Source organism: Hemibagrus wyckioides, linkage group LG24 (genome assembly GCF_019097595.1).
Source record: "Hemibagrus wyckioides isolate EC202008001 linkage group LG24, SWU_Hwy_1.0, whole genome shotgun sequence".
In the NCBI taxonomy this organism is placed as follows: domain Eukaryota; kingdom Metazoa; phylum Chordata; class Actinopteri; order Siluriformes; family Bagridae; genus Hemibagrus; species Hemibagrus wyckioides.
In genome coordinates, this window is record NC_080733.1 from 15,553,458 (window position 1) to 15,567,167 (window position 13,710).

At 39.9% G+C, this 13,710-nt stretch overlaps 1 protein-coding gene across 1 annotated transcript in view; it reads left to right on the forward strand.

Moving 5' to 3' along the window:
* Window positions 1-2,541: 2,541 nt before the first annotated feature.
* The window catches only part of notch3 (notch receptor 3), a 32,191-nt gene continuing 21,022 nt past the window's right edge, over window positions 2,542-13,710 (forward strand). The window contains exons 1-2 of the mRNA XM_058377576.1: window positions 2,542-2,875; window positions 4,700-4,766. Coding sequence (XP_058233559.1) covers window positions 2,794-2,875; window positions 4,700-4,766 — 149 coding nt within the window. The 5' untranslated portion in view covers window positions 2,542-2,793. The remainder of the gene's footprint in view (window positions 2,876-4,699; window positions 4,767-13,710) is intronic.

Here is a 13,710-nt window from a genome sequence, read left to right on the forward strand (position 1 = left end):
CAGTATTTACTTTGCATATTCCAGCTCAGGAGGTTGGGTCAGAGCACAGGGTCAGTCATGAAACAGCAGAGAGGGTTTGGGGTCTTGCTCAGTGGCCCAACGCTGGACGTTTGGTGGTGCTGGGGCTTGAACCCAACCTTCTGATCAGTGACCCAGAACAGCTGAAAGGGATAACGGAAAAATTTCGGTTTCATAGCAGCTCACGTGACTTATTCCATGTGTTCAGAAGGTTGAGGCTAGGGTTTGGGGGTGAAGTTAAGATTTTGACTTTTATTATCAATTCTTTCGAATGGGGTCAATGATGTTACGTTTTGTTTTGTGTTTTGTTTTGTTTGTTGTTTTGTTTTGTTTGTTGTGTTTTCTGTTTTGTTTTGTTTTGTTTTGTTTTGTTTTGTTTTGTTTTGTTTTGTTTTGTTTTGTTTTGTTTTGTTTTGTTTTGTTTTGTTTTGTTTTGTTTTGTTGTTTTGTTTTGTTTTGTTTTGTTTTGTTTTGTTTTGTTACATTTCCGTGGTAGAAATCACAACTCAACATTATCAAAGTTAAATTCTAAACTTATTGAGTAATTGATCAATTGTTAATCTTTTGGTCATGTCACCTTTTGAACTGAATGGGTTTAATCCAAACCTCAATCATTTCAACACAACTCAATTTGTTTTCTCACTGTAAAGTCCAGGAATTAAAAAAAAAACCTAAAAAAAGAAAAATAGACACAATATTATTGTACAAACACATATCATGAGAAAAATATATAGAGAGAGTTTATAAAATAAATCTGTACTGTGAGGGTCCATGTTTTTTTTGTAGTTAAAAGGGGCCCTGACTCAAGTGAGTAAGTAAATCATGTTTCTTTGATGAAGACTTGGGATGAACTGTTTTTAAAAAAATTTCAGTAATCTAGTAATGGCCTGTTTCCAGAAAAAATGAAAAGATGATGAACTTGTCCTGAAAGCACAAATACAGGGTGTAATTCTTGGCACGGCTGGACTTCTCAGAGCTCACAGGTCAGATCAAAGCGGCACAGGCTCTCCGTTTCAGACTTTCTGAGCTGTGTTTTCTGAATTACCATGCATTACCAGGTTTTACAACCAGAACAGTTAGGACTTGCACTCAAATGAAGGGACATCTGCTTCAGTTTGCTCTGGTTTGTCCAGATCTTGCCTTTTTTATTCCCCCTCTGAATATGTTTGAAGCAAACAAGTTATTAAACTAATAACCCTGTGTGTCTCAGAAAGGCTCAGAGAGATTTTATTTTTTCTGGATCAAGGAACCTGAACACATAACTTCTCTCATAAAATCTGGGACGTTTGTGTGGTAATGCTTTGCTCAATCTCTGCCATGAAAGCCTTTCACTTTTTTATTTGGAACAGGCCGTGTGGAAAAAGTACTGAAGATTTAAATTGAAGTGAAAGTGTGGGACGTGTGTCCAAATCCCAGTCACTTCACTGAGTGAAAGTCCAAAAACGTACTCAAGTATGTACATCCAAGAAGTGAATGATTAATAACAGATTTTTTCCAATTTTTGCTTGAGTGATCGCACAACAAGTATTAAAAAGGCTGGGGCTATAATCAATGAGAAAAGTAAAGAAGAGACATGGTAGGATGAAAAGTGGATGAAATAAGGAGAGAAAAAGTAAAAAGGAAGGAAGGAAGGAAGGAAGGAAGGAAGGAAGGAAGGAAGGAAGGAAGGAAAAGGAAAGAAAAGATGTTTGGGAAAAGGAAAAAGTTGGTATCCACAGAAGGAAGGAAGGAAGGAAGGAAGGAAGGAAGGAAGGAAGGAAGGAAGGAAGGAAGGAAGGACAAAATTAAAAAAGAAAAGAAATTCAAAGGGAAAGGAAGGAAGGAAGGAAGGAAGGACAAAATGTTGGGATGAACAGATGGAAGGAAAGGGGGGAAAGAAAAAAGCAAGCATGAACAGGAAGAAAGGAAGAAATAAAGATTAGGAAAGTAAACCAGAAGGGAAGGAAGAAGAGAAGGAAGCAATACAAAAATGAAAAGATGGAAGGAACAGAAGTATGGAAGAAGGAAAGTGAAAAGAAAATAATCACACCTTCATTTTCATAACAGCTCGAGCGACTTGAATATTCTCGGTGTTTGGGGGCGGAGTTAAGATCTTAACCTTTCCTTTAAATTCTTAATAATCTAAATAAAGAAAATATACAAACATTTTTTAACGTGTACGTTTGTTACATGATGAAAGTAATAAGCCGGTAGCTGTTTAAGAAGTTAAATAAAAGTTTAATATCTGTGTTACGATCTTTAATGTTTTGTAAGAAGCAACAGTGAAAATATATGGAGTAAAAATAAGCGTTGAAATGCAATAAAGTAAATACACAAAATAAAAGAATGGTACAAATATTGTTTTATATTGCTTACATTATTCCGAGAAGTACAAATATTAGCGTTAGATAACGAAGTAAAGCGCTTTCCACCTCTATTCAGTAGGCGGAGGGATATCCTGCCTCTCACTGCGGTCTTTATTGCACTGAGGCCTGAGAAGGGGCGGAGTGATATCTCAGTGCAGGAGGGAAGGAGTTGGAGAAACTTTCCCCAAAAGTTACTGGAGGTGATCGGAGTCGCACCGCGACCGGGGCCGAGCTGCACTGAGGAAATACGGCACTGGACTAAACGCCGAAAAGACGATTACTTTTTTAAAAAAAGAAAAAAGAAAGAAAGAAAAAAGAAAAACAAACCCACTCTATGAGGCTGCTTTTTCTCAAAGTGATCCCTGGGAACTTCAGTCTTTTTCTCGTTTTTTAAAAGGATGTATTATTGCTGACGCTTTCAACAGAGGAGATGGATAAGATGTCCACAAATATGAGGAATTACAGATTTTGGGTAGTGCTGTCAGTTTTGGGACTTGTGCAGATTTGTGAAGGTGAGTTTCAATACTTGTCTTTGCTGCATCTTTGAAAGAAAGAAAGAAAAAGAAAGAGTTGCAGACAACCTGCTCGCGCGCGGTGTGGATGCGATGGAAGAAACGCTCGTGCTTCTCCTTTTTTTTCTCTGTGTGTGCGAAATATTCTGTATTAGTTAAAAAACAAACAGTGCGTGTTTTACATTTACCCATGCATGTTAACCGAGAAAATCTTATTTTGTTACCCATTTCGGAGTCCTATATGCTTTATTCAACGTCCTTCAGTTGCTAAGTTCATCACTGTAGGTGGAAGATAGTCAACAGCAAGAATGCATGATGTATCTGTTTATCGTTCTCGCGACTCTTTAGCAATTTTGTAATAACCTGTTTTTATTATATGCAAATCACAAGCGCAGTATAATTTGCTTCTGCTTGGTGCGTGCATCCTGAGCGAGCTCACGCGCTCGAGTGGAGTTTCGCAGGAGTCAAAGCTCTCGCGCAACACGCAATTTACTTATCACATCAATCACAGTGCATTAAATTCTATCATATGCAGTATTTATATTAAATCTGTATATTATCTATGTATGTATTATTAGAGGAACCCACAATATCCATGCATAGTGCATATGTACGTATTAGGGGCATTTCGGTGCTACTGGATTTTCTTTCTTTGCTTTTAATGAAAGTTTCTGAGAGTGTGCAAGCAGGTAGGGCTGATGTGCGTAGGCATCTGAGTATCAATACAATTGCACTGTTTTGAGTGAGTGACTATGTGGAAGACCGTGAGAAAATAATACTCCATCGTGAATAAAGCGCCTGAGGTGAAATCGGCAACATGTTGAGCAACTGGGTTGCCAGATTGGAGGTGTTTTCAAAGATTTCCGCGCGTTTAAACATCACGGTTACAGAATAAAGAGTCAAAAGTATGATTTAACACATGATTGGCTTGGTTTTTACCAGAATTTGCATACAACATTACAGTATTTGGGTTTGCAAACGGGCGATCTGGCAACACTGATCACGACTCACTTCCACAATACATTCACACACACACGTGGGTATTTAACGTGCTTCTAAAGCAAGCGTGTTACATGATCTACGCAGTTTGCGCTAGAATATGAGCTCTATATTGGATCTATACAGGATTTGGATAAGGATTTAGGTCGATGAGTTGTAACTTTGCCCGCTGTGTGTTTTACGAACAAAGAGCCATTAAGAACTGAACTTTGTATTGCGGTGCAACGAGGGGGATGGGAAAGTCACTCCAATTTACAAAAATGCTTTTAGAAAACACAGCTTTGAAGTTAAAAATAGTAAACTCTAGCACAGTGAGGTCACGATGAATGCTACGAAATGATATTTTGTGCGTTTGGCGCAATTCCATTGAATAAAGCTGATGCGCCCGTGCTCACGTTAAACTGAATAAAAACCCATTAGTAGATGCAACGACGTATGGAATATATGACATGAAGCGATATTAATGTCATTTCGACACAAATCTGGAAGTGTACTGGTCACCAGGCGAGCACTGACCTGCGTGGAAAGTTACCACTTCGGAGTCTTTGCGCAATTACGCACAAATTCACCTGATAACAAACAGCTCCAAAGCGTGAACCGTATCTGACTCTAGGCATAAATGAGCCTTTAATCACGTTTTGAAGTCTTTGTGAATGAATGTGAATGGTTATCTCATCCATTCACACACAGATAACAAGCAAAAAAAAAAAAAAAGCAAAGGTGTTTAATCAAAGATCTGTAGCGCAAAAAACACCACCACACGTTAGTACTATGCAGTAGTGTGTATGTGTATAAAATGTGCTTGTGTGTTTTGTCTTTCCACAGGACTGCGCTGCTTGGACACACAGAGACCATGTGAAAACGGGGGGATGTGTATTGAATCGAGATGCATGTAAGTTTGCCCGGTCGTGTATTTTTTTTTTTTTTTAGGAGTAACCATCATTGCTTTTTCATTAGTGATGTAGTGGGAGGAGCCTTAGAGACACAGCTCACAGTAATTGCACCTGCTAGCAAAGAGCCAGCTTTCAATAATGTCTCACTACTGCAAGTTTAATTGCATTATTCTGAGTCATACATTAACCTTGATATTTCGTAGAGATTTTTTACTCAGTAACACTTGACTCATAAGGAAAATAATTTAAAAGAGAACTAACGCTGACGGACATTCATCACTATTCATTATTGGGTCGACCATATATGTTTAAGTCCTCCAGAGTATTCCTACACTTGTTTTGTTTTTGGTCTAAATGGCATCATCTTTCTGGCCACAAAGACATATAAAAACTTTTACTGCAAGAACTCTAGACAGCGTATAAACATAAAGTTGCTGTCTAGATGAAGTTTTTTGCTAAGAGATTTTTGCTAAGTGTTTTGGTTCAGTGTTTTCCCAGTACACCTTAAACATTTGCAGCCGGAAACGATTATTCGTTATGTTTTTTTGTAAACAGCAGCTATCAAAAATGGTTAAAGAATCTTTACGGAACCAAAATGGTTCTTCAACAACAATATTTTTTATTAAATGTGATAGTCAGACATTAAAATGGAGCAACTTAATGTTTAAACAGTGAAATGTAATTAGCACTTTGCTAGCAATGTTTGTTCATATTACTATACTTTAGTGTTCTATTGTTGTTGGTGGTGTCCTTCTGGCAGAACTTTATAAGATGTTTTCCTTTCAGAAAAGGATTCAAGAAGGATGCTAGTACTGTGCCACCCAAAAAAACATTTTCGTGGTACAAATAACTGTATTCCAGACCATAAAAGTTTTAATGTACTTTCTCAGCACCAACCAAAGTGATTGGGTAACCACTAAATGGTTCTTTAGGGAAACAAAAAAGATTTTGTATGGCACTGCTCTGAATAACATTTTCTCTTACATTTTGTTTCTTTTAGTTTATGGTAGGTCAGCGTTCCTGGAACATCGTAATATTTATTCAGTAATTAGCACATTGCTAGCACCATATAGATTCAGTTGTTGTTGGGTTGGCGCTTTTATTGGCTAAAGTAAATGGATGTAATTTCTGAAGCTACTTGTTAAATAAACAGTGAACACTTGAAATGTAAAACTTTTCTTTAGCTGTTCCGTAACAGGAGACCAAACACTCAGCCTACATCACAGTTCGTAGTTCGCTTCACAGGCGCTAACCTCTTCACCTCACCTAACTGAATGTTTTGAAAAGTAAAGGAGTAGGTGCTAACGACGTTAGCTGTTTCATGGGTACAGGTTAACTGTGGAGAATGAATGTTGCTGTTGTGATTTAGCCTTGGTCGTAAGTGTCAGATTGTGTATGAGGCTGTTGGATACACTTGCAGCTGTGTTGGGAAGAAGGTTGGAATGTTGCCAACCTCAAGGCAACGGTTATCATCTTTCTTTTTTGCATTTTGGATTTTTTTCCCCCTTTGTTTTTGGCACAGGCTCTCATTCTCTGTTGTTTTATAGCGAACATGCTGTGTGGCTTTGAGGTGTTCAGTCTGAGAGGCTGAATGGGTTGCCAGGCACAAAGAACAACAATGTTGCTCAAAGTCTTCTCATGTCTGCTAGATGACACATGGGCCGCTTGCACCTGTCCACAAGATTTCAGATCCTTCAAGTGTCTGGATTTGGAAAAATAAAGCTAAAACGCAACCTGCTGCTGCTTTGCAGTGTCTTGGATTTTCAGGGTCATCCATTTCCACTGCTTCCCAAAGCTTTGTCTTCAGTCTGTATGCTAATACAAAGTGATTGTTATCACATGAATGCCTGGGGCTGTTGTTTTAGCTTTTGTGCCTGATTTGAACTGTTGTATGCCTGTGTGTGTGCATACTCGAGCTTTCATTCATGATTAGAGTTTTTCTAACACTCACGAAAATATAGGAAATCTTGGTGGCTAAGTATAACACCAGGCAATAGCAATTAAGTTGTTGTTCAAAACCAAAGGCCCCCACATTTACTTATATTGCACTGTATGAAGAATCCGCAGGCTGTGGAAACAAATGAAATGGGATAATGTGGTTATTCGGCATAATAAGATTTTGCCCTCGTAGTTCTCTTTTATAGCCGCTTTCATAACTCTGTAATACGTGCCTACTGCTTGACTTTAAAAGGAAATATGCTGTGCTAGAAGAATGTCATTTAATTTAAGAGAGAAAAAAAACGCAGAGATGCTTTGATTTAATCAGCATTTTGCATTTGGAGAATATCTGTGACCTCAGATCTTATCATGTAACATAGCAAGAGTAAGTTTACTTCAAAATGGCATTTATTTAAAAGCCCGACATTATTGTTTCTAATCTAATGTTTAAACCGACAGGCATGCAGTGAGTCCTTTAACGCTTACTTTATCCGTAACCCATTCGCTTTTGTCTTTGCTTTCTGTCCCTCAAGGCATTTTTTTTCTTTTCTTCTAAGTTCAGGCTTTTGTTCCTGGTGAATGTTGTATCCTCAGGCGCACTGTTATTACCTGGTTACTGACCAGCTCATGAAGAATGGGCTCTCAGTTTGGGTCAAACCCTGTAATGTTATGCACACTCACACCCAAGGGGCAGGTGAATAAGCATTTCTATAATTACATTTAATCATCTTGACAAGATGCTTTTATCCAAGCGAGACAGAATCCAAAACAAGCACAGAGCTGAGCGGCGAAGATTCAAGAGTTTTTCTCATAGACCCAACATTGGGTTTTCTACATTACTAGTAAAGAACTTCTGCAGGGGAAACCACATGCCGTATTAGATCTATATTCTCATTATTGGTTCTTCTAAGGGGAAGTCGGGTAGATAAAAGGGTGAGCAGGTTTTTTTCTGTTCTCAGATCTCAACTAAAGTTCAAGACACTCAAGCAGAAAGCACATAAATAGAATATGAACAGCCGGCTCTGTCTTTTAATCATTATGCATCACACATCAGGTTGAGTGGTATTAAAACGTGTAGGTAAATATTTAACAGGGTTTATGAACCTCCTTTGACCTGTATCCTGCATTCTTGAGCACAGAGACTCTTTTGGTGTCATAAGAGGGTATGTAAGTAATTAAACTCTAAATGAAAAGTGGTTGTCCTGAAAGATGTTGTATATTTCTACCTTCAGAGAAGTGTGTGTGTGTGTTTTTAAGCAAAAGCTTCCAGTAGAAAAGGGGGACAGTAAATGTCATACTACACAGAGCGGTAACACGACCATACCGAGAGGCTTGACTCAGGAGAGTGGTCTAACTGGCTCAGAGACCATCGAGCTCACTCCACCACACCTCCTACCCCTTTCTCCAGGGAACGCGGCGTAACCAGAGATCCAAAACTGTAGAAAAGGACCATTTATTCTTTTAGATACCAACCTGTAACCTGGCACCGCAGGAGGGGGAATGCAAGAAAAGAAAAGGGCGAATGAGAATGCTGGAAAAACAGGCAGAAATAATGAATAGTCCAGCCAACTTGTAGTACAAATTTAAACTTTATATACATATATTTAGCAGTCCAAATTACTGTTGCTATGCTGAATTGCTGTGAATTGCAGAGTGTGTTCTTTTTAGGTTGTTTAGGCTTCATGTTTACCTTATTTCTTTCTATGCAGTCTCAGGTGACTAATATTATGTGAATCCTGCCCCAGGACAGCTATTGTGACTGCCCTAGTTATTATGGTACTTGACTGCTTTATTGGTTTGACGCCAAAGACAAACCTGTCCTGCCTACGACCTACCATTTACGAAAATACCACTCTTCTTTTCCTTGTTTGTTTCCTTTCCCACTAGAGTTTTAGTTTAGTCGATGTCAGATTACAGAAGTAATCCCTGAGTAACTTGCTCCCGCAAGTGCTTGATCACAATAGTCCGGAGTCATATGGGTGGAGGGTTACTCTCGGGGTTAACCTTCTTCGTGGGCCATCACCATGTCAAATGGTTCAGGCTTATATAGTCAAATCTGATCTCACAATGAAACGTTGAACTTGGATTGCACTTAGAAGCACTGGCATAGGTTGAGGTCTTAGAACTTGGTCTATGGTCCATCATGTTTCAAGTCACTCTTTTGCCAATATCTGAATCACAAAGAATGACATAGCACTTGTTGGTGCTGAGTCTAGGAATGTGAGTCTAGGTGAAGAGTCAGGAAGTCCCACTGGAGTGGCTGTTTCAGTGGCCCCCTGATCTCATCCCACCCCTGTGTGGAGTGCTTGCAAGCAAGCAGTGCTCAACTGTGGGATAAAGTCCCAGCTGAAGCAGCGAGATAATTAGGCAGATTGTGAGGGTGTCATTCAGAGAGGCTCCAGCTGGAGGAATAGGGGGGTGTCTAGGGGGTTGAGCCAGGATGCAGGGGACAGCTGGTGGATGTTGTGATGGTAATCCACTGAAGTCAGCCCTTTACAAAAGAAGAGTGGAGGGCCAGGTGCTGCCTTTGAGTGGCCTGCTGCCCCATGCCGAGACAGACAGGCTCATGGAGGACCGGAGGTGGAGGGCCTCTACGCACACACACAAACAGACACAGTGAAGAGATGTGGAAGCTCGTCTTACCAGACGGATGACGGCTTTGGTCACTCTCTTGCTAAGTCTCTAAGAAGTGTGGGTTGTAGATAAAAGAATGTCGGCAGCAAACCCACAAGGCGGAGACGAGTGTATTCTTTCGTCTCTATGTTTCTCAGTTTGAGAGTGAATGCTGTGTGTTGTTCATGGTGGTACCCTGACCTCAGTAGTAAAGTGAGTCTATAAATTGAGGATTGGTTTGACGATCCGTGGAATTTCTGTGTCTTGAGAACAGATGGATGTGGCCAGAGGCATTCAACAGACACTGCTTGTTGCCTCAAAACATCTTATATGTTTATTTTTAAACCATAATGGTTGCTATTATTTGATTATTGCACTTTACAAGTTAGCCTCATGTAAGCCAAACTGCATAACTTTAATAGAGCTTTCATTGCCTGCTCATTAAGACTCAGTTTTCTTAATGCCTACTTTCCTTTTGATGGATTAAAGAGGAATGTTTAATAAGATTCCTCCTCTCTGGCTGTCTGGAGCACTGTCCAGCGGAATGCTTTGAACAATATTTTCTAACGAGTCTGATTTGACATAGTCATAAAGGCCTGAACCAATATTAGTTTGTATTCATCTAATGTAAAGACTGAATCAACTGATCCAGTGTAAGCTGTGGTCTGATTGGAAGCACTTTGAGACCATGTGGGGAAACGAATGATAGAAGAGGCCTTAGTTCCCAGGCTCTAGAACAGGAAGTGATGATTTCTCCTGACCCGTCTGTTTTACTTACCCCATGTCTGGCTCATCATCTCACTTAATTCAACTTTTATAAAGACCTAATATAATATCTCACTCAAATCTAATGCAGTCAGTGTGGGAGCTGGCCATGCAGGTAAATCAGGTTTGATGATCTGGTGCTGTTTGCATTGGTGTTAATTAGATGTAGATTAAAGGAGATAATAAAACAATGATGGCATGATAAAGGTATGTTACAGATATTAGGCACTTGGGGGGGGTCATATGTATTTCTTGCAATACATTTGCTGAAAGTAGAAACAGCAGCAGTGCCGGACTGGTTGATTTGGTCTTGGGGTAAATGCCCAAATTCCAGACTGTATATAATAAAGGTACTCACAAATGTTTTTTAAATGTAGTTAATGTGAAACGTTTTTTTTTATACAAAAAAGAATGTACATAATGTGCAAGACAGCCATTTGTCGGATTTTCCTATCATTGAATGAAGTGAAGAAATGCACTACTGATAAAAAAAGAGTTCTTCAGTTTCTTGCACAAAGTTAATTCCATCATTTTCATTCCAAAACCTTTCACTCGCTCATTTATTTGTGTGATTGAGTAAGCATGGAGAAACAGGAAACAATAGGTAATGGTGAAAAAATCTTGTTGAGTAACATGAAAATGAAATGTTGAGGTTGAGAAATAAATGATTCATTGAATGGTTTTACAGAGCTACAATTTTAAAAGAGATCTTTCCCCTGGTTTGTGCCATTATTGTCAGGCCCGACCATCTCTGAAAGTTCCCAAGGATCTGGTCCATTTTTGTGTGGTGGGGTGGGGTTTCTGTGGCGAAACCCATCGAAGAATGTTTTGGAAGACCTCGACTCCATGGTGCATACGATGTGGTTATGGTTGCCTTGTTAGCAGTAGGAGAAATTCTGAGCTACTTTTAGCCTCTCGAACGAAATGTCATTATAAACACAACAGTATAAGATTGAGCAGAGGTCTGTACACTATTTTTTTTTTGCTTGTACATTCAGTGCTTGTTTTCTTTGCCAGTCCTGCTATCATGCATCATTATCATTATCACACTAAATAACAAAACCACTCCCTTCCAATCTGAGCCTAATCTTTAAAGCAGAGATAATTGTAAGGGAGGACAAGAAGAGAAGCACAGACTTGAGAATGGACTAGGTCTGGATGCACTGGGAATATGTAGCTGGTTTTGTGGATGGGGTAATGTTTCTTTAATGGTTTGTTGGTGGAAATATCAATCAATAGGCATGTTGTTCCCATTGTTAGTCCCATTGTTATATACAAACCTTGGAATTTCTCTGGGAAAACTCATTCATTTTCAGTTTTATTGGTTGTGACTGTGATGTCTAATTCAGCCATGCATACAGAGGGATAAATTTTGGTCCTGAAACTCTCCTTATGGAACCCTGTCTCCGAAAGCTCCCCCTCCTCTGTCTCTCCCCAGCCATGGGTTACTGTTGCCAGGCTACAGCTGAGGTCTGTTGGTCCATATAAGAACGGGCCTGAAAGCCTGGCTGTTTGGGTCATTGCCCCCCCTCCCTCCTTACTCACACAATGGGATTCTGACTACTTTAGCTCTTTTATTTGGCCCACAAAATGCTCCCCTACCCCCACCTTGGTTCCTCTATGAGAAAAGGGGTAGGTGGGTGAGTGGGTGGTTGTGTGGGTGTGAGTGGAGGGGGTTCTTGTTGGCAGTGTGGTGTCAGTATGGGCTCTTTACAAAGGAATTGTGCTGCTCCCCACTTGTAGAGTTTGGGATGGGGGTTGTGCTATGTGCCAGACATTGTAGCAGACCAGGTTTTTGTTAAGATTTCAGGTTTTTTTTTATTTTTTATTTTTTTTTATTCATGAATGAATCAGTCGTTCCAGTGCATATTTAAGTTCTATGACAATCTAACACAAAGATCACGCTGCACCATGAGAAGCTTCTTTCTAATGTGTGCTCATTGTTTTCACCTTGGTGTGGGATGCTTGGCTAGAAATACCTGGGAGGACTGGAATCTTTCCAACAGGAATTCTCCCATGCTCAATGGTTGGCAGACCATGACTGACTGAACTGAGCTCCAATTTGAGATGAGCCATCGTGTTTGCGCCTCTCATCTACAGGTGCCATGACCTTAAGATTGTGTGGACTGCTGCTGGGGAGAGTGGTGTTCAGTTACCTGCCCTGTTGACCCAGGAGCAGGAAAACCAGCATAGAGTTCCCATAAGGAGCTGAGTGGATGAGATTCACACACATAAATCATTTGGTCAGCATCCTTCAAAACTCTTTTTTAAAGACTCATCAATTCCCATGTAACTTTGATACACTTTATTTTGTCAGAGTTCTTTCAGTAAGAAATGTTGTTTATTTTTAATTGCACAATAAGTGTTATGTTCAAGTCAGCTTTTTTTCTTTTCTTTTTTTTTACCTTTCTTCTACCAGCACTCCCAGAGGAACAGACCAGGTTTGTAAGTCCCAGGTTTGCACACGTTTATCAAATTTCTCTGATTAAGAGTGCTTATCTAGGATCAACTCCTTCAGTACATACGATCGTAGGGTGAAGCATTGTGAGACGATAAAATGATCCTACACTCTGCACTCTTGCTCTCAGGAACTTGATAAACATTACCCAGTGTTCATTTGAGTGTGTGTTGAGCCATACTCTTCGCATGGGAGTTACTGTGGTTGTGTTTTTTTTTTTTTTTTTCATTGCATCAGTGTCTGAAGTGGTTTGTCTTCGACTCAACTCAACTATCAGACTTCTACGTTAACGTATTTTATTGACAGACCAAATATTATCATGGGTAGTGTGTTGGGTGTGTACCAGCACTCTCATATGCATGGGATTGCCTCAGAAGAATGCATGAATGTGTGTGTAAATTTTATTAAGAAGGCATAACAGTGCTGTTGTTTTGCTCGTAAGTCCCAGAAAACGGCAGCTGGAGCTGTGCTGACAGATGTGGACAGATGTGGAGAGAGGGGAAGTATTCAGATGCAGCTGGCGCAAGTCTTCAGGAGTGTTGTAATGTGCTGAAATGATCATCTCTGCCCACTCTCTAGCCCAGTACCGCACACGCTTCCTCAGGGGTCAAGACTTTAAATCCGTCATGCTGCCCGTGGTGCATATTGTCAAACACCTGCTGAAAAACTGCAAATACCCTGAAAATACATGTCTGCTTTTGGGGGGAAAAAATCAAAGCTTTCAGAATTCTAAACATTTAGAACAGTATCCGTTTCTGGGGAAATGGATTTCTAGGTTGTGTTGGAATACGTTAGCAAGACTTTTTCCTCCTGGCTCCATGTTGTAGTAATAGCGTGATAGGCACGGCCAAGGTTGAGACAAAAGAATGTGTGTTTTGGCTGCTTTACTACGCATGAGGACAAATAACCTATCCTGTCCTGTCCTCCCTCCTGTGGCTGCCTGACCAGTATCGGCACATTCAGTTCATATCCACAGGCATTCTTCAACGACCATGATCCAGACACTAACATTGATACGCCTACATTGTACATTAATGAATTCTGACACCGAGACTCTGTAAAATTTCCATCAAATCTGGTATCTGTTTAAAATCCCAAATGCAGCTTTTTAACACCCATCTATTTCATGTGTCTCTGCCTTACTTTACTTTTCACAGTCACTTAAAGTT